The sequence below is a fragment of the Marmota marmota genome, unplaced genomic scaffold, assembly GCF_001458135.2.
Source record: "Marmota marmota marmota unplaced genomic scaffold, marMar, whole genome shotgun sequence".
Classification (NCBI taxonomy): Eukaryota; Metazoa; Chordata; class Mammalia; order Rodentia; family Sciuridae; genus Marmota; species Marmota marmota.
The window spans coordinates 24,912,377-24,932,812 of NW_026000142.1; the positions used below are offsets into that span (position 1 = coordinate 24,912,377).

General features: G+C 35.5%; 1 protein-coding gene across 3 annotated transcripts in view; it reads left to right on the forward strand.

The window, feature by feature from the left end:
• Nucleotides 1-20,436, forward strand: part of Pus7 (pseudouridine synthase 7) — a 43,898-nt gene that overhangs the window by 14,674 nt on the left and 8,788 nt on the right. For 2 of the 3 annotated variants that reach the window (XM_048786148.1, XM_015488367.2), the window contains 7 exons: nucleotides 50-127; nucleotides 7,639-7,767; nucleotides 8,389-8,514; nucleotides 15,877-15,938; nucleotides 17,081-17,241; nucleotides 18,252-18,378; nucleotides 20,049-20,150. In XM_048786148.1, coding sequence (XP_048642105.1) covers nucleotides 50-127; nucleotides 7,639-7,767; nucleotides 8,389-8,514; nucleotides 15,877-15,938; nucleotides 17,081-17,241; nucleotides 18,252-18,378; nucleotides 20,049-20,150 — 785 coding nt within the window. The remainder of the gene's footprint in view (nucleotides 1-49; nucleotides 128-7,638; nucleotides 7,768-8,388; nucleotides 8,515-15,876; nucleotides 15,939-17,080; nucleotides 17,242-18,251; nucleotides 18,379-20,048; nucleotides 20,151-20,436) is intronic. The other variant, XM_048786149.1, reaches the window with a different exon arrangement.

Genomic DNA, 20,436 nt, shown 5'->3' on the forward strand with positions numbered 1-20,436 from the left:
GATTTCTTAAGATATGTGACTTTGGATTGTTGTGTTTCTGTTTTACCAGAGTGAAGCCAAACATCTTCTCTTATATGGGAACCAAAGATAAAAGGGCTATAACGGTTCAAGAAATTGCTGTTCTTAAGTAAGTAAAGATTACTTGTCAGGATTTCTACTGCAAAAATCCTAGCATCACTTTTCTGAGTTCTCAAGTTTATTTTATGGGATTTACATCTTCTCTTCATAAAATAAGCAATTCCATGACATATATTTGTAGCTAATTCTTGGCATGTATTTATGATAAATGACTAGAGAGTATGACAATCTCACTTTTATATAGTAGGAGCCAACTTAATGATAAATTAGCAATTGCATTATTGACTAAAAGGGAATATGAGCTAGTAATAAGTTTTTTTAACCTTTATTTTATTTATTTGTTTGTTTGTTTAATGTGGAGCTGAGGATGGGATCCAGTGCCTCACATGTACTTGACAAGCGCTCTACCACTGAGCCACACCCTAACCTTGTTAATGGTTTTTGATAGGCAAGCCTAATTGCCCTGAAGAAAGATGGCACCAATTTACCACCTTTATTCTAATGCCTCCCAGCACAGTATTATAATGGGGGGTGGGGAGTCTCTTGTTGATTTGAGAGTAAAAAAATGGCACCTCATTATTTTATTCTGCATTTTTTGATGTGAAGTACTTGATTTTTTTAAGACTGAAGATACTTCTCATTTTGGTCAGCCAGCAGGTGTCATACCTGATCAGGATACTGCTCTGCCCTCAAAGAATTGTGCTGCCTTTATCATTTTCCTGTTGATTTCATAAAAAAACATATCAAGACACTTAAATTTTGGCCTTTTGAAAGCACATAACACTTATCTCACGGATACAGGCTACACCCTTAGTTTGCTTAATGGATCTGTGGGGCCAGGCAGATTGGCCTTTCCCGTGAGAACTAGTGAACAGGATAAATCCACTCTGCCACACAAGGATTTTAATTTTTGCTAAATTGATCAGTTCTGAGGATAAGCAACATTTCTTTTCAGCTTCATGTATCTCTAAAGCCGCCTAGTAATTTCAACAGGATCTCCAACAGGAACAGCACTATTCAGAATGATTTGTTTCTTTTTCTGCCTGTGCCTGCCAGTACTTGGGCCAATACTTCCCTGGCTTTGTTAAGAAATGTTTTTGTGCAACTTGTCAGTTAAATTGGCTCCTACTATATAAAAGTGAGATTGTCATACTCTCTAGTCATTTAAATTGCAGGAAATTTATAATCAAAGAACTTTATCTAAGATCATCAGAATTAAAACAGTGAGCAGTATAATGAAGACATTGTCAGCTCCACCCATATTTTCTCAGCAATATGACCATCAAAAATTGAGTATAACTATGGTATTTTGCTCTGCTGGGGGATTCAGAAGTAGATGTCTATTGTATGTTCAAAAATAAATAATATTATTCAGCCATAAACAGGAATGAAGTACTGATATATTTTGCTACAATATAAATCTTAAAAACCTTGCACTAAGAAGTCAGGCACAAAAGGCCACATAATGATTCATTTATATGAAATATCCCAAGTAGGGGAATCTATAGACAGAAAATGGATTAATGGTTATCAGGAGCTGCAGGGAGAGGAAACGGAGGGGATGGGAGTGACTGCTAACTAGGTGTGAAGTTTTTTGTTCATAAATCCATGGAAGCTGGTGTGATGGCACACACTTGTAATCTTAGTGGCTCAGGAGGTTGAGGCAGGAGGATCACAAGTTCAAGCCAGCTTCAGCCACGGTGAGGCTGTAAGCAACTCAGTGAGACCCTGTCTTAAAATTTAAAAGGGGCTGGGGATGGTAAATTACCCCAGGGTTAGACTTCCGGTACCAAAAAAAAAAAAATGTCCATGAAAGTTTTTAGAATTAGAAGAGTCTTGCACAAATTGTGAATATACTAAAAACCACTGAAATGTATACTTTATAATAGTTAAAATGGTGAATTTTTATGTTAATTTTATTTAAAAAAAAAAAAAAAAGCTTCTGTCAGAAACTATTGGGGCATAGTATCTATAGCTCTCTCTCTAGGACAGCCAGATTGCCAATTGGATTCCTTTTTGTTCTTGATCTGAATTATTCTGTCAGTTCCTGCAATGGACTGACCAAAAAGGAATCTGGTCCTCCTGTTCCTAAATTTATTCATACTGAACCTCTGCTTTCTTTCTGAATTCTTGGGGATACATATCCTGGATTAATTCACACCTTTGAGTTCTACTGTCATCCCCATACATTTGAACACTAGGGCCTGGTGCCTCCTAGCAACTGACCCACAGTTGGACTATACCTGCTTTATCCTTTTTTGAACTTGTCCTGGATTATGTGTGGACTTGGGATTGGACAGAGGACAGGGAAAATGGAGTACAAGAGTTGCCTATTTCCTGATTTCTCTGGCTGGCTTCCTACCCTTTTTGTTAATTAATGGGGCAGTAACATTTTTATTTTCCCTCAAGAAACCTGATCAGGCTGCTCCTGCATGTATCAAGCCAGGAAGCAATAGGGTAGTATATAGGGTATCAAGGGATTATCTTTAGCAAATATGAGACATTTCATCAAAGAAAGAATTCTGTGAGATCAGATTGCAAGTTGGTAGGATATAGATGAGTTTTTAACAATTTTATTTAACTTAGAATAATATATTTATAACCAGGAAGTAGGATAAATTTTTACCATTACTTTTTTCTTAGTTTTGGGAATTGAGAGGTCCACAGGGCAGGCTACACCCCTCTGTTGGGGTATTCTATGATGAGCTACTTTGGGACAGAACTCAGCCTTTCATGCAGGCACAGTGCCTGAATTTGCATCCAGACTTCCCCCAGGTCAGTATTCCCAGGCAAAGCGAAACATGGCTCCTGATAGCAGAAGTGAGCTCAAAGACCAACACTGGGAACTGCTGACAGACTCTGGAAGAGTGAAGTGTGTTCTTCAGCATAGTGAATGAAGCACACACGCCCTTTGTTTTGCTGATTGTCAGTATGAGTAGATGTCTTTTCAAAGGAAATCTGAATTTAGAAAAAATTAAAACCTAAAGCCAATTTTTTATGTACAGTGATGTATCATGGCATTATTTCATATGTTGAAAATTCGAAACAATTCCAACTGATTCTTCTTACATAAAATGAATACTTAAATAAACTTAATTGGATGAATTATTTTCCTAAGTTAAATTATTTCTCCTAATTAGGAAAAAAATCTCTTTATTAAAGTAGAGATTAAGGAATGCTGTCTTAACATGACAATATATAAAATGAAATGCCATATCTTAGTGGTGACATACTAGAAACATTTCATTTACAGCAAGAGGAAGATAAAGCTGACCTCACTATTGTCATTGATCATTATTCTGGACATAGTAGCTTATGCAAACAAACAAAATTAAAAAGTAAGAGGGCTAAAAATGAGAAGGAAAGTGACTAATTTTTAGGTTTTTATGGATGATATTGTTGTTATCTACTCAAGATTTGATTGAAAATTATACAAGATAAGAAAAATTAATACATAAGAATATACAACTAGAAATTTCAGAGGAAAAATGAAATCTATTACAAAGGAAAAAGAAAAAGAACCATTAGGATCAAAAATTTCTTGAAAGCATAAGATACCTATTAAAAATACACTTTGCAGTGCTGAAACATGAATAAAGAAATGATAAAACCTGTTCTTAGATACTTATAAACCTGTCTTCTTACTGAAAAAATGTATAAACAACACCCCCACTAATAAAAATACCGGTGTAAGTTTTCTAATTAATCAAGCTGAGCATAACATTTGTGTGGAAATGTTAAGATGCAAAATAAGCCTTAAAATTCTGAAAAAAATGACTAATATAGGAGGATTTGGGGGGCTTGGGCCATATCTCCGTGGCAGAGCACTTGCCTAGTGTGTATGAGGCACTGGGTTCAATCCTCAGTACCACATAAAAATAAACAAATAAAATAAAGGCCCATTGTCCATATACAACTACAAAAATAAAATAAGAAGGAGGAGGATTGGCCTCAGTATTAAAGGATATTGTAGAAATATAGCAACTGAAACAATTTTAACATTGGCAAATTATGAGGTAGAAAAATTATAGGCCTATATACATTGAAGGACTTAGTATGTATTCAAAGTAGAATTGAAAATAACAGAAAAAAATCGTTGACTCATTGTTGCTGAGAAAACTGGGTTGCCATCTGGGAAAAAAAAAAAGTAAAGTTGACTACCTACCTTAGTTTCATATGTCAGATAAATTCCAGGTGGGTCGAACATTTAAACATAAAGATAAAACTGAAAGTATTCTACTAAAACCTGGGGTGTTAAAAAGTAATCCCTGGGCTGGGGATGTGGCTCAAGCAGTAGCGCGCTCGCCTGGCATGCGTGCGGCCCGGGTTCGATCCTCAGTACCACATACAAACAAAGATGTTGTGTCCGCCGAAAACTAAAAAATAAATATTAAAATTTAAAAAAAAAAAAAAGTAATCTCTGACTAGGGACACCCTTTCTATTACTTGAATCAGAACTTTTTTTTTTTTTAAATCATGAATTTGACTAAAATTTCTGTATTTACTTCTCATTTTCAGAAAAGTGTTGTCAACTGTAGGGGGAATGGTAAGATACAGAAAAACACTCTTTCGGTGGACACTGTAATATCTTTGGTGCCTAAACAGTTGGCTGAAGTAAGGGTACTATGTGAGGGCAGATTTTTTACACAATTTCAAAAGTGTGCCTCTATAGATTACTAATTAAAAAAACAGGGTGAAGTACCTTTGCAGTGGAAAGACCTAATAAGCACCATCCTAATCAAATGATGAGCAAACTAAATCATTGTTTGGGGTTTTGGTACTGGGAATTGAACCCAGAGATGCTCCCACTTTATATAGAGACTGGCATCACAACGTTGTCTATGTTGGCCTCAAACTTGGATCCACGTGCCTCAGCCTCCTGAGTAGCTGAGATTACAGGCATGTGTGCCCTGCTGAATCATTGTTTTTGATATGTCATATACTGAACACATAATGAACAGGACCACAATGTCACCTAAGTAGTATTCCTACCAGTATGTTTACCTGACTTTACTCACAAAGAAACAGAAAAATCTAAATTGAAAGACATAGAACAGCTGACTGGATTATTCTAAAAGTCATGAAAAACAGCACGTTAGCTAGATCCAACATTTGCTCCATGGAGACCAAATAGGTACCACAACCACAATATGTGATCCTCTACTGGATCCTGAATTTAAGCATCTTAGAAAACAAAACACATAAACAGAACCAGCTGGATGCAGTGGTACACACTTGTCAACCCAGCTACTCTAGAGGGTGAAGCAGGAAGATTGCAAATTCCAGTTAGTCTGGGCAACTTAGCAAGACCCCATTGCAAAATTTAAAAAATAAAAAGTGCTGAAGATGCTTAGGATGTTCAGAGGAATGACACCAGTATCAGCTTGGCTGTGATGAGGACCTTAGGAATAATGGCAGTGGTAGGAGCGCATACAAGAGGGAGAAAGGGTATTGCCAAATGGGAAGCTAAAGAGTGATTCAGGAGTCAGGCATGCTATTGTCATGATTCTCTCTATAGATCCCAGAGAACTTCATTATTCCATTTTGAGGACAGCACACACAAACACACCCACAGTGACTTAAGGACTCCCGGCTAGGCTATACCTCTTAAAGTTTCAACACCTCCCATAATTTCACACTGAGGACCAAGCTTCCAACTTATGAATCTTTAGGGGACACACTTAAACCATATCCAAATCATAGCAAGGAAATAGAAACAGGGAGGAGGCAATGGGTATCTACATATTGGTGGTGTGAGCATAAATTGGTTCAACTTCTGGAGAGCGGTAAGAGTTAAAATTTTAAATCCACCCCTTCTACTTTTAGAGATTCTATCTCATACAAACACCTATATAGGTGCACAAAGAAATGTACGTGAGGATATTTGCTGTAGAATTGTTTGTAAATAGCAAAAGATGGATAGCAGCTTAAATGTTCATTGAAAGAAAGGCTAGGAATATGGGGCTAGGGTTGTAGCTCAGCGATACAGCACTTGCCTAGCAAGTGTGAGGCACTGCATTTGATCCTCAACACCACATAAAAATAAATAAATAAATAAAACAAAGGTATTGTGTCCATCTACAACTAAGGGGAAAAAAAGGCTGGCGGTATAGTTCAGTGGTAGTAGTGCTTGCCTTGCATGCTCAAAGCCCTGGGTTTGATCCCCAACACTAGAGGAAAATTACCTGCACTCGTACGTCCATTAAAGGACAATGCAACAGCTGTGTAGCTGTACAAAGGATGAGACAGCTTCAGAAAAACTGTGTGGATAAAGCAAACCTCTAACAGGCATTCTTTAAATGACTAAAGCAAAATGCTCAGCTTTTTTTTTTTTTTTTTTTTAAATGTTTCGGTGCTAGGAATTGAATCCAGGGCCTTATGTAGCCTAGGCAAACATTCTACCACTGAGCTATATTCCTCAATCCAATATCTGTGTACCCAAATTTGCTTTTTAAAAGAGAGGACCTAGGGGCTGGGGCTGGGGCTGGGGTTCAGTGGTAGCGCACTTTCCTGGCAGGTGTGAGGCACTGGGTTCCGTTCTCAATAATTTATTGAGAATTATTCTCTATAAATAAATGAGAAAAAGGTCTATCAACAACTAGAAAAAAATTTTTTTAAAAAGTACCTAGGTACTCGTTAATATGGGTGTGCTTACTTTGTGAAAATTTATCAGCTGAACATGTATGATTTATTTTTTCTGAACAGAAAGTTCAGTGTATGTGTATATATATATATATATATATATATATATATATATATACACATATATATATATACACAAAATATTTCTGGAGAAATATATTAAAAAAACTTAATATTGACTGTCAGTGGAGCGGCATTGGGGATTGAGATAGGACAAAGGCTTTTCAATGCAGGGTTTTGTTTTTCTACATAGATTTCCTATTGAAGAAAACAAGGAATTTTTAATGAACTTTTTATAATAGCATAGGTAACATTTATATTAAATGGTAGCAGCAGGGTACAGATTTGTGGGAGGGTACCAGCTATATATGTAACTTTAACATGTGTTTAAAAAAAGAATGGGAAGAAATTCAAAGTTAGATTGAACAGATTTTTTTCCAGGGGATGAACCTATGAATTTTTTCTTGCTGCATTTTTGTGTTTTCCAAGTTTTCTGTAATAAATTCACAGTATTTTTCTGATAGATAAAAATGTGACTGACCATTTTTTAAATGCTTTTTACCATTCTTTATAATTATATGGGAATGCCACCATCCCTTTACTCACTTCCCCCCATAAAAAAATAGAAAATTTCACAAATATTGTTGTTCTCTTACTCATTAGTGTATTAACTACAAAGGATTTAAGTGTGTAAAATATGGCCTAAGTCATGTTATTCCCATAGAAGCAGGCACTGCTGTGTTGACAGAACAATCCAGAAAGAAAAGAAAATTGTGTTACCCCAACCTTCTGCAGTGCCTGTCTTTCCCAGCAGTCACAGCTGTGGCGTAGTCTTGTTTTCTGTAGTAAGGTGTCTTAGGCTATTTCAGTTAGACAATAACTCATGATTTTCCTTCTGCTCCATTTTTTTTTTTTAAGAATAACTGCACAAAGACTTGCCCACCTGAATAAATGCTTGATGAACTTTAAGCTAGGAAATTTCAGCTATCAGAAAAACCCTCTGAAATTGGGAGAGCTTCAAGGGAATCACTTCACTGTTGTTCTCAGGTAAAGAACTGAACTGAAGGAATGCTGACCAGAGATATCGTGCCTGGTCATCTTGAATCTGTTCATAACAGTTGTTAATCAGGTGTGGGTTCACTGGTATTGGGCCTGAGGGGCCCCTGAGGTAATTGCTTCTATAGTATTTATACTGGAAAATAATCTCCATTCTCCTTTTAAAAGCTTAGCACAACCTTTGGAAAAACAGTCTTCTTCAAATACTGTGTTAAAAGATAGCCTGTGATTTCATTTCATTGAGATACCTGAAAGAGGCAAATCTGCAGAAAGTAGAGTAGAGGTTACTGGAGGCAGGGAGGAATGGAGAGTTATTCTTTAATGGGTACAAAATTTCAGTTTGGGAAGATGCAAAAGTAAGTAATAGTGATAAAGATTACACAATATTGTGAATGTACTGAAAGCTATTGAATTATACATTTAAAAATGACTAAAATGATAAATTTACTGTTAAAAATATATTACCACAATTAACAAAGAGCCCTCAGGAGAGGGAGAGAAAGTACAAGGGAGCAAAGGAGATACATAGATGAGTCACAGTCATTTATAATACACATCCCTAAATGTGTTTGGCTGTAAATATTTTTTTCTGGATAATTTGGGCCCCTGCAGAAATATAACAGGAACTGATGACCAAGTACAACAAGCTATGAACTCTCTCAAGGAGATTGGATTTATTAACTACTATGGAATGCAAAGATTTGGAACTACAGCTGTCCCTACATATCAAGTTGGGAGGTTTGTATTTAATTTTGTGGCTTTTATCTAAAAGAGATCTCTTATAAAAAAAAAAAAAAAGTAAGGTTTTTGTTGTTGGTGTTTTAAATTATTTCTAGATTTCTTCATGTTTAGGGTGACTAAATTGCTGATCCACAACCTCTTTTAATTTAATTTTTGTTCTGTTTTAAGATAATGCATACACAAGATTAAAAAAAAAAATTCAGAGTTCAAAAGAACATGACCTGGGAAGTAAGTTTTTTTCCCACCCTCAATAGCCCCTTCAGGGATTCTGTTTTTATTTTTAAAATAAGTGGCCCAGCAGTTGTATGACTCTTACCCAGAATAGCCAAACTGAAATGATGTATTTTATGATCTCTGTTAGCAAATGATTCCCAGTGTGTTAAACTGTGACCTGTCCTTCACCCAACCCTTTAAAAAAAGTGGTAAAGTAGGGTAGACATCATATCAATAAATATTTAGATTATAAACCTACATTTGAAATCCTGCTAACCAGCAGAGATTATGTTCCATAAAGTAATTATTCATATGAGTCAAAATTGTAGTTACAGGTTGGAAGTGATCCAAGAGTTGTCATGCCTTATGTTTCAACCCTTCATCTTAGCAAAGATGAAATTTAGGCTTAGAGAGGTCAATCCAAACTCATTTGTTACATAGCTATAGTTCTGGAAATAGATCTTTCTTGACTTCTGGTCCATTTATTTTAGCAACTAACTACACAAAATTGCATTTGTTTGTGTGATTTTAGAAGCACAAAATGATAAATTCTATCATGTATTTCTTTTACCCTTTTTCCCCTTAGTTCTGGGGATAGAACCTAGGGATCCTCTTCCATTGAACTATATCTTCATCCCTTTTTATTTTATTTTGAGACAGGGTCTTGCTAAGATGTTGAGGCTGGTCTCAAACTTGCCAACCACCACATGCTTCAGCCTCCCAAGTAGTTTTAAAGCAGTGTTGTGAAGGATAAAAGTATAGGTTGAGAAGTCAAGCTTGGATTATCATCCTTATTCATCTGTAAAAAGGAAATAATACCAACCTTACAGGACAGTGAGATGTTGTTTATGCAGCACTTATTTCTATTCATTTTATATAGTAAGTATTCAGTAAATGGATATTAATATTTTAAAATTATAGCATCTGAGGATGGTGGTGTTTACCCATAGTTCCTGCTACTTGAGCAACTGAGACAAGGATTGTTTGATCCTAGGAGTTTGGGGCCAGCTTGGGTTACATGGACCCTGTCTCTTTATTTTTTTAATTTTAATTTTAATTATTATTATTTTTTTTGTGTGTGTGGTGCTGGGGATCGAATCCAGGGCCTTGTGCTTGAGTGGCAAGTACTCTACCAACTGAACTATATCCCCAGCCCCTGTCTCTTAAAAAAAAAAAAAAAATTAAAGTTTACTAACCATAGAAAAAAATTGTTACCAAGATGATAACTATAGAGAAAAATACTTTATCAACCTTGCTAATGGTTACAGGACATGGATAAACATAGTAAAGTTACTAATTATATTATGAGACAAACATTTAGGAAGGATGTATCAATCTATACATTTGTAGTTAATTCAGCAGAAGGAGAGCCATTAGACTCTGTAATTTTTGCTCTCCAAAGATAATTGATACAAATAGCTAATTAAAATGAGACCAGATTTATCCAGGATCAAAAATTGTATAGCATGCTTAAAGGTCAGTACAGAATCAGTTCAAAATTCCAAGCCATTTCCATAACCTACTTCTTAAAAATACATAAAAATGAGGGGCTAGGGTTGTGGCTCAGAGGTAGAGCGCTCACCTGTCACATGCGAGGCTTTGGGTTCGATCCTCAGCACCACATAAAATAAAGGTATTGTGTCCAACTACAACTAAAAAATAAATATTAAAAAAAAACATAAAAATGATAATACACCATGATCAAGTGGGTTTCATTTCAGGGATGCAAGATTGATTCAACATAAGCAAATCAATAAATGTAATTCATCACTTAAACAGAATTAAGAACAAAAATCACATGATCATCTCAATGTTTGCTAAAACGTACTTTGATAAAAATCCAACATCCTTTCATGTTAAAAATGCTGGAGAGGGGCTAGGGTTGTAGCTCAGTGGTAGAGCACTTGCCTGGCATGTGTGAGGCACTGGGTTGGATCCTCAGCACCACACAAAAATAAATAAAGGTACTGTGCCCATCTATACAACTAAAAATTAGTAAAAACATACAAACAAACAAACAAACAACAACAACAACAACAAAAAAAACAACACTGGAGAAGGTAGGGATCAAAGGAAGTTTTCTCAACATTGTAAAAGACCATTTATAACAGACCCAAAGCCAATATCATACTAAATAGAGGAAAAACTAAAACATTTTTTCTAGGAACAAGACAAGGCTGTCCACTCTCATTACGCCTTTTCAACATAGTCCTCAAAACATTAGCCAGAGCAATAAGGCAGGAAATCAAAGGGATACAAATCAGAAAAGAAGTCAAACTATGTCTGGTTGCCTATGATATGATCTATCTGGGAGACCCCCCCATCAAAAAAGAATTTTGTGTGTGTGTGTGTATGCTTCCCTACCTTCAAAGAAACCTACTATTACTACTATAGGACCTCCTGAGGGAATAAACAAAGTCTCAGCTCATAATTTTAAGAAGGAAGGATGACTTCCAAATATATACAGAAAGAATTCTTATTTGCCGTAGTAAAAAGACAACCCATTCTAAATCGGAGCAAGTAGTCTGAACAGACCTTTCTCCACAGAACATAGATAAATGACCTTTTAATAAGCATATAAAAAGATGCTCAGCATCACTAATCATTAGATAAATGCAAATCAAAACCATAATAATATACTGCTTTATCCCCTACTAGGATGGCTAAAATTAAAAAAAGAATAACAAGTGTTGGCAAGGGTACAGAAATTGGAACCTTCATACATTGTTGATGGAGATATAAAATGAGACAGCCATTTGAAAAACTGCCTAGTAGTTCCTTAAAAGGTTAAATAGAGGGCTGGGGTTGTGGCTCAGTGGTGGAGTACTCGCCTAGCAAGTGTGAAGCACCAGGTTCAATCCTCAGCACCACATAAAAATAAAAGACATTTTTTTTAAAAAGGTTAAATAGAGTTACCACCTGACCTAGCAATTGCATGCCTAGGTATACATACCAAAAAGAACTGGAAATATTACATTCACACAAAAATTTTCACAAATATAAATTTATCATCCAAAAGCGTAGAAACAACTGTCATTAGCTGATGAATTAATAAATGAAAAGTGATGTACAATAGAATATCATTCAGCAACAGAAAGGAAGGACTTACTGCCACATTCTATAACATGAATTATTTTTGAAAACATGAAGTGAAGAAAGCCAATCACAAAATGCAACATTTTGTGATTCATTTGTATGAAATGTCTGGAATAGGCAAATCTTCAGAAACAGGGCTGAGGCAGGGCCAATAGGGAGCTAATGAGATAGGATTTCTTTGGGGGTGATGAAACTCTTCTAAAATTGTGAGATATGGCACAAAAGGCCACAATGGCAAAAGCCATTGAATTTGTACACTTAATGGGTGAATTATAGGGTATGTAAAGTCTACCTCAATAAAACTTTTTTTAAAAAGGTGAAGTAAATCCTCACATATCTTGGTAAATGATTCTAAACAAGGGTGATATGACTATCAGTAATCATAAAATAGTGCTGGGAAAACTGGAAAGTCACGTGCAGTATACCAAAGTTGACTTTTCCCTTATATATAAAAGTTAACTTAAATGGATCAAAGAAACATAAGAGCTCTATCAAAACTCTTAGAAGGGGCTGGGGATGTGGCTCAAGCGGTAGCGCACTCGCCTGGCATGCGCGCAGCCCTGGGTTCGATCCTCAGTTCCACGTACAAATAAAGATATTGTGTCCGCTGAAAACTAAAAAATAAATATTAAAAAATTCTCTCTCTCTCTCTGTCTTTAAAAAAAAAAAAACTCTTAGAAGAAAATCTATTAGATTTGTTAGTAGTTCCTTAGGTATTGCACCAAATACAGTCAGGAAAGAAAAGAAAAAATGGATAGTTTGTACTTACCAAAATTAAAACAATCAGTTGTGGTGGCACATACTTGTTACCCAGCTATGTAAGAGTCTGAGGTAGAGGATCACAAGTTGAAGGCCAGCATGGGTAATTTAAATTTAGGCAAACTGGCCTCAAAATAAAAAATAAAAAGGGTTGGAGTTGTGTATAGCATTTGTGCATTAAACAACATTATCAAAGAAAGAAAAGGCAGCCTGCAAAATGGAATAAAATATTTGCAAATTATATATTTGATGAGACTTGTGTCTAGAATATAAAAAGGGCCACAACTTAACAATTTAAAAATAATTAAAAATAATCAATAAGTACATTAAAAGATGCCCAGCATCACTAGTCATTAGGGAAATATAGATCAAAATTACAATGAGATACCACTTTATACTCACTAGGCTAAGTAAGTGTTGGTAAGGATGTAGAGAAATTGGAACCCTTGTGCATTGCTGGTGGGATTATAAAATGGTTTAGCCACTATGGGAAAGGATGGCAGTTCCTCAAAAAATAAAATATAAATGACCATATGATCAAGCATATCTACTTCTGATTATATACCCAAAAGAAATAAAAGCAGGAGTGAACTGATGTTTATACACTCATGTTCATAATGTCATTATTCACAATAGCCAAAAGGTGGAAGTAACCAAAGTGTCAGTGAACAGATAAAAAAACAAAATATGATACATGCACTCAAGGAAAATAATTTATCCTTTAAAGTGAAGGAAATTTTGTGGTGTGGTAGCACAAGTTCAAGGCCAGCTTCAGCAACTCAATAAGACTGTGTCTCAAAAAATAAAAAGAGGGCTGGGGATGTGGCTCAAGCAGTAGCGTGCTTGCTTGGCATGCGTGCGGCCCGGGTTCGATCCTCAGCACCACATACAAACAAAGATGTTGTGTCCGCCGAAAACTAAAAAATAAATATTAAAATTCTCAAAAAAATAAAAATAAAAAGAGATGAGGCTGGAGATATAGCTCAGTTGGTAGAGTACTTGCCTTGCAAGCACTAGACCCTGGGTTCAATCCCCAGCACCACACACATAAAAAATAAATAAATAAAAAATAAAAAGAGTTAGAAATGTAGTTCTGTAAGTAAAGCACCCCTGGGTTCAATCACCAGTACCAAAAAAAAAAAAAAAAAGGAGGGGGTAGGAATTGTTTATATATGCTATAACATGGATATACCTTTCAGACTGCTAACTGAAATAAGCCAGTCACAGAAGGACAAATAATGTATGATTCCTTTTTTTTTTCCCCTTCTCCTGGTACTGAAGATTGAACCTACGGGTGCTCTATCATTGAGCAACATTCCCAGCCCTTTCTTTTTTTAACCTGGGACCTTGTGCATACTAGGCAAGCACTCCACTGCTGAGCCACATCCCCAGCTTCTCAGCCCTTTTTGTTTTTTATCTGGAGACGGTGTTGCTCAGTTAATAAGGCTGGTATTGAATTTATGATCCTCCTGCATTGGTCTCCTGTGTTGTTGAGATTATAGGAGTGTGCCACCATGCCTGGCTGATTGCTCACATGAGATCCTAGAGAAGAATCATAGAAAATATAATAGTGGTTGACAGGTGAATAGGGAGTTATTGTTTAACAGGTACAGAGTTTCAGGTAGGAAAGATTCAAAGGTTCTGGAGATGAATGGTAGCGATGGTTGCACAATAGCAAACGTGTAAAATACCACAGAATTGTACACTTAAAAATGGCTAAAATCATAAATTTGTGTTTATTTTACCATAGTAAAATAAAACAATGTGGAGGAATGAAAGATACCTGGGTGCAGTGGACTTGCCTATAATCCCAGTGACCTGGCAGGCTGAGGCAAGAAGGTCACAAGTTCAAGGCCAGCCTCAGTAACAGTGAGGCCCAGAGCAATTCAGCAAGACCCTCTCTCTAAATAAAATTTTTTAAAAAGAGAGCAAGATAGAGAGCTGGGGATGTGACTCAGTATTAAAGCACCTCTAGGCTCTAGGCTCAATCCCCAGTGCCAAAAAAAAAAAAAAAAAGGAAGAAGAAAAGGACAAAACATCTTCATGTGTAGTATACCAGATAACCTTTCATAAATCAGATATGTACATATTTAATATAAAAGTTGATATCTTCACAATATATGGTAGCATCTTAAAGATATTGAGAAGTCATGCAGTTAAGAATTATATTATACAGGTAGTAAATATTTTCGGCTTTGTGTGACATATAGTGTTTGTTGCAACTGATAAGCTCTGTGTTATAGTATTAAGCAGCCATAGACAATATGCAAATGAACGAGCAAAGCTGTTTTCCAGTAGATCTTTATTTACAGTCAATGACCAACCAAATTTGACTGCAGGCTATAGTTTATATAACAGTTGATGCTGAATAAAGGTTTTTATCATTTAAGCCTTTCTATTATATCCGGCAGACCAGTGCCAAGTACTGTTAGTATGAAATTTTAAACTCTTTCTTGAAATGGTGCTGAAAGTGCACTGGGTGTAGCTTAGTGGACAAACACTTGCCTCATGTGTACAAGGCCTGGATTCAATCCCCAGCACCATAAAAAAAAGAGAAAGAGATGTTGCTAAAAGCCTGTCCAGCTGAGTAATTTATCACCCCAGGAGTACAAAATGTGGATGTGTAACCGATGTGATTCTGCAATCTTTATACGGGGTAAAAATGGGAGTTCATAATCCACTTAAATCAAATGTATGAAATATGATATGTCAAGAGCTTTGTAATGTTTTGAACAACTAATAAAAAAATAAATAAACAGGAAAAAAAAAAAAGACTGATGTAATATGACTTGTTCCAGGACTAAGGATGGTTAACAACAGGAAATCCATTAATATAATTACAAGAATTATAACTTCTAAAATCAACAAAAATAAAGATGTTTATATTTTGGCAAGAATAATAAAGAAGGATTAATTGTATTTATTCTGTTTACCTGGATAAGAAGGTATTTATTAACATGGAGAGTTTTTTTTTTTTTTTTTAGAAATTAACAACAAACTTTTATTCACATAAACATACTATGTATAATGAATTAAAATCAACTATATAGTATTTATATTGTTACAGCTTTTGAAACTTTAATGTTATGAGTAAGCATTGTCCTTAATTTTATTCTCTCCTTATTTCTAAAGTCCTTTTGCATTTACATTTGAAATCAATATTATAGTTTTTCTGCTAATGTTTAGTAAAATAATATGAAGTTAGTATGATTTGTTAACTCTGCAAAGATATGGGCAGACAAGATTCACCTTAATGCAAAGTTAAGTAAAATAAATACTTTTTAATTTTAGAGCTATTTTACAAAATTCCTGGACAGAAGTCATGGATTTAATACTGAAACCCCGTTCTGGAGGTAAGAATAAAATTCATGTTAAGAAAATAGATAAGGGGGTGGGTTTGTAGCTCGGTGGTAGAGCATTTGCCTAGTACTTGTGAAGCACTGGGTTCAATCCTCAGCACCACATAAAAATAAATAAATAAAATAAAGGTATTTTGTCCATCTACAACTAAAATTAATAAATGTACAATTTGTTTCTTTATATTTTTTTTTACAAATCTTATGTATATATTTCCAATTTTAAATTTATATCCTGGTTTTAGCTCTTTAACTTATCTAATTTATTAATTTAATCAGTGAATATTTTAAGAATTAAATTTATTTCCCTTCATTCGCTACTAAATATCTGAATATATTGGGATCATATTCATGTGGCTATTTTGTTAAGGTATGGTATTATGAAATATAAAATCTTGGCAAAACACCCTAAGAGTTTTTAAAGAGTGCACTAAAAATTTTCAGAAGTATCTCTAAAAGCCTGGCACAGTAGCGCATGCCTGTAATCTCAGTGGCTCAGGAGGCTGAGGCAGGAAGATCTCTAGTTCAAAGCCAGCCTTGGCGACAGCAAGAAACTAAGCAACTCAGTAAGACGCTGTCTCTAAATAAAATACAAAATATGTCTGGGGATGTGGCTCATTGGCCAGTGTCCCTGAGTTCAGTCCCTGGGATCCCCCATCCCACCACCACCCCCCAAAAAAGAAAAGAAAGTATCTCTAAAGCTATGCTATATAAAAGGGATTTAAGTAGAATTTCCTAAATTGTCAAAATAAGTATATTCATTTTAGGTAATTAAGCTAAGAAAAATAAAATCTCAATTTAAGGAAAGTAACTCATAAAACTTGACAGCACAATGGAAAAGGAGAAGGAAGGACTACCAAGTTTTTGTCTTCTGTTGAATGAACTATGGTGATAATGAATAAATAGCTTTTGTTGTTGCCCTGGGAGGAATGTCAATAGAGTCATATAATTCTGTACTCTTGCTGCACATTTCATTTTTTCCCTTTCTGGTGCCTGTCCCCAGGTGAGCAGAGGCTCTTCATGGCACCTTCATCACAACTAGACTTTTCTATCTAATGTTGTGTTCCCCAGGAAGCATGTTAAGTTGTGAAGGTTGTCCTTTGGATAAATAGTTAAATCATAGTTTTTTTTCCCCACAGCTGAAAAGGGGTACTTGGTGAAATGCAGGGAAGAATGGGCGAAGACCAAGGACCCAGCTGCTGCCCTCAGAAAACTACCTGTCAAAAGGTGTGTGGAAGGGCAGCTGCTTCGAGGACTTTCAAAATATGGAATGAAGAATATAGTCTCTGCATTTGGCATAGTGAGTGCGATTTGTGAAGTCAGGCAATGGCTTGAAGTGGTTTAATGCTTTTTAAACTTTATCTTGGAAGATTTTACTAAATTTTGAAAGAGCAGAAACTAAAGAAGGATCCTTTGGTGATCTCCAAGAGGTATTTTACCTGAGTGATCTTTGTTCAGACCCTGAATGGTGATGAGCAGGCAATCTTAGCAGTATTTACTAACATTGAGGGCACAAGAAAAGTATTAATGTGGAGAACTTGATCTACTTTGGAAATTTAAGTGGGTTTTTGAGAAATTCAGAATTCATTGTATAGTCATTTCTTGATCATCATCAGAACTGTAAACTGCCTAAGGAAGAGAATTGGACAGTAAGCCATCTAAATAGTTATGTTAGTCTGGTTTCATCGTGGTGGGTCAAGAGGGGATAACATTTTGGCAGGTACAGCCTGTACCACTGATGTTTATGTATAATCCAGGACACTTTAAAGTTTAACCCTTAAGCTTAAGCCTTAGTTACTTTTATCCAAATGTATCGAAAAAACAGGATTCTTTCTGAAATTTGTTGTCATTAAATCATTGTAGGTGTTCTCCTTCTGTAGAATTATGGAGGAGAAACTACTGTTTGCTGTATAATTGACTATTTGATTTCAAGGTCCATATTTCAGGGTCAGTAGCATACCTGACCTCTGTGTAGATTCCTTGAGTTTGAAATTTGATTTGAATCTTCAATTTAGGGTATAAATTCCATAATGTTTGTTTTAGTTGCATGGATGTATGCATTGTAGATATAAAATGTGAAAAGCTGCTACTGATTACTGTTAATGCCCTTTAGTTTGAGGTCTTCCATCTCTAATATTCAATGCTCTGTTTCAAAGCTACTGTTTCTACAGGGTATTAAAAATGAGAGATTTAAAGTATAACTTTTTTGTACTAGAATCATTAGTAAACAAACAAGATATTTTGGAAACTGCAGTACTTTTTATATTCAGAATATCTTTTTCTTTCCTATTTTTTTCTCCTTCCCTCCAGATACCAAGAAATAATCGTTTAATGTATATTCATAGCTATCAAAGCTATGTGTGGAATAACATGGTGAGCAAGAGAATAGAAGATTATGGGCTGAAACCTGTTCCAGGGGACCTTGTTCTTAAAGGAGGTAAAACAGCATATATTATTGTTCAAACAAACAAGAAGTCAGGTATTTGTCATTTGTGGCTTTAAAATCTTGCCTGGAATTTTTTTTTTTTTTTTAAAAAGAGAGAGAGAAAGAGAGAGAGAGAGAGAGAGAATTTTAATATTTATTTTTTTTTAGTTTTCGGCGGACACAACATCTTTGTTTGTATGTGGTGCTGAGGATCGAACCCGGGCCGCACGCATGCCAGGCGAGTGCGCTGCCGCTTGAGCCACATCCCCAGCCCTCTTGCCTGGAATTAAAAATTAAAAAGAGCTGGGCGTGGTGGTACACAGCAGGATTGCAAGTTCACGACCAGCCTTAGTGACTTAATGAGATCCTTTCTCAACAAAAAGGTGGTGATGGGGTGGCTGGGGATGTAGCACTCCTGGGTTCAATCCCCAGGACATTAAAAAAAGAGAGAGGAAGATGTTTAGTAAGTTTGGAATGGGTCTCTATTGAAAAAAGTATACATCTGGTTTAAGTAAGCATGTGACTTTCTAGGCCTCCATTTTCTCAACTAGTATGTGGAATAGCATTTAGAACAATGGTGGCTAAAATTCCTTTCCAAAGGTTAATCTGGGTTTAGCAAATATGTAATACTCCTAGATGTATCTGAGCCTCTCATCTTGTTGTCATCCAGTTTAAAAGTGTTTCTTCAGATCAATACCAGACTGGAGCTAACTTACATGTGGGCCATGATAGAATGAGCATTTAGTGCATACTGAGCCCAAAGCATTCATAAGACAGCACTCATACCCTCTGCTGTGGAGTCCTTACTGTGTGCCAGGTCTTACCCTAAACCCTTTACCTTCATCTTCTAGTTTAAACCCTCCCAGTACTACTAAAAAGTAGTACTTTTCATGGAGGTTAGTCACTTGTCTTATGTTTCACAGCTGGTTAAAAAAAAAGAAAAATCTGGGCTCCAAAATCAAGTTTGTTTGATTTCAAGGTCTATATTCCAGGGTCAGTAGCAACCTGACCTCTATGCATTAGCTTGTTTTTTCCCTAATGTATCACCTTTTTTCTCATGCAGTACTGGTTATATCCAATGCTTTTTTTTTTTTTAATTTATTTATAGTTGTAGATGGACAGAGTTCCTTTATTTTATTTGTTTTATTTTTATGTGGTGCTGAGGATTGAACCCAGTGCCTCACGCATGCTAGGCAAGTGCTCTACCTATAAGCCACAACTCCAGCCAAAATCCAATACATTTTAATGTTCCATGTGCCATATATTTCATCCTCTAACTACAGACTGATATTTATATTGTTTATTCTTCTGGGAGAGTACATATTTGTATGATAGCTTTCCAAAAAGTATTTTGTAATATTGTTTAAGAAGAATAAAAAAAATTTAAAAAAAAAATGAAGGATAAAGTAGCTGATTTTTAAAAGTAGACATTTCCAGAAGATGAGCTGGGAGATGTTTTAAAACTATTCATTGAAAATTCTATGAAATCTTTAATTTTTATTTCTTAGAGTAGAAAAAAACAAAAGAGTATGGATGGTATTGGTATATTTATATATCTTTAAGCTTCCTAGGCCCCTTAACTTGTAAAAGTTGACTTCTGATTTGCTTACATGTATATAATTTTAGGAGCTTGAATTCATGAAAATAATGCCTTTTTTTATTGTTTATTTGTGCATTTGCAGCCACAGCCACCTATATTGAAGAAGAAGATGTTGACAATTACTCCATTCATGATGTGGTAATGCCCTTGCCTGGTTTTGATGTTATCTACCCAAAGCATAAAAGTAAGTTCTCTGGCACTGGGAATATAGCTCAATTTGTAGAATGCTTGCCATACATGCACAAGGCCCTGGATTCAATACCCAGCACCGAAAAAAAAAAAAAAATTCTTTGGAGAAAGTAGTCTAACATAATTAAGCAACTGGCAGCCAAGAGTAAAAAGAAGAAAAAAAAAATCAGTACCTAAAATATAATTTAAAAGATTTATTTCCATCACGCTTAAAGAGATATTTAGATTTCAAACATATGTAAACTGTGATTATTTATGAAAGTCTCCAAAAAGGGATGCTT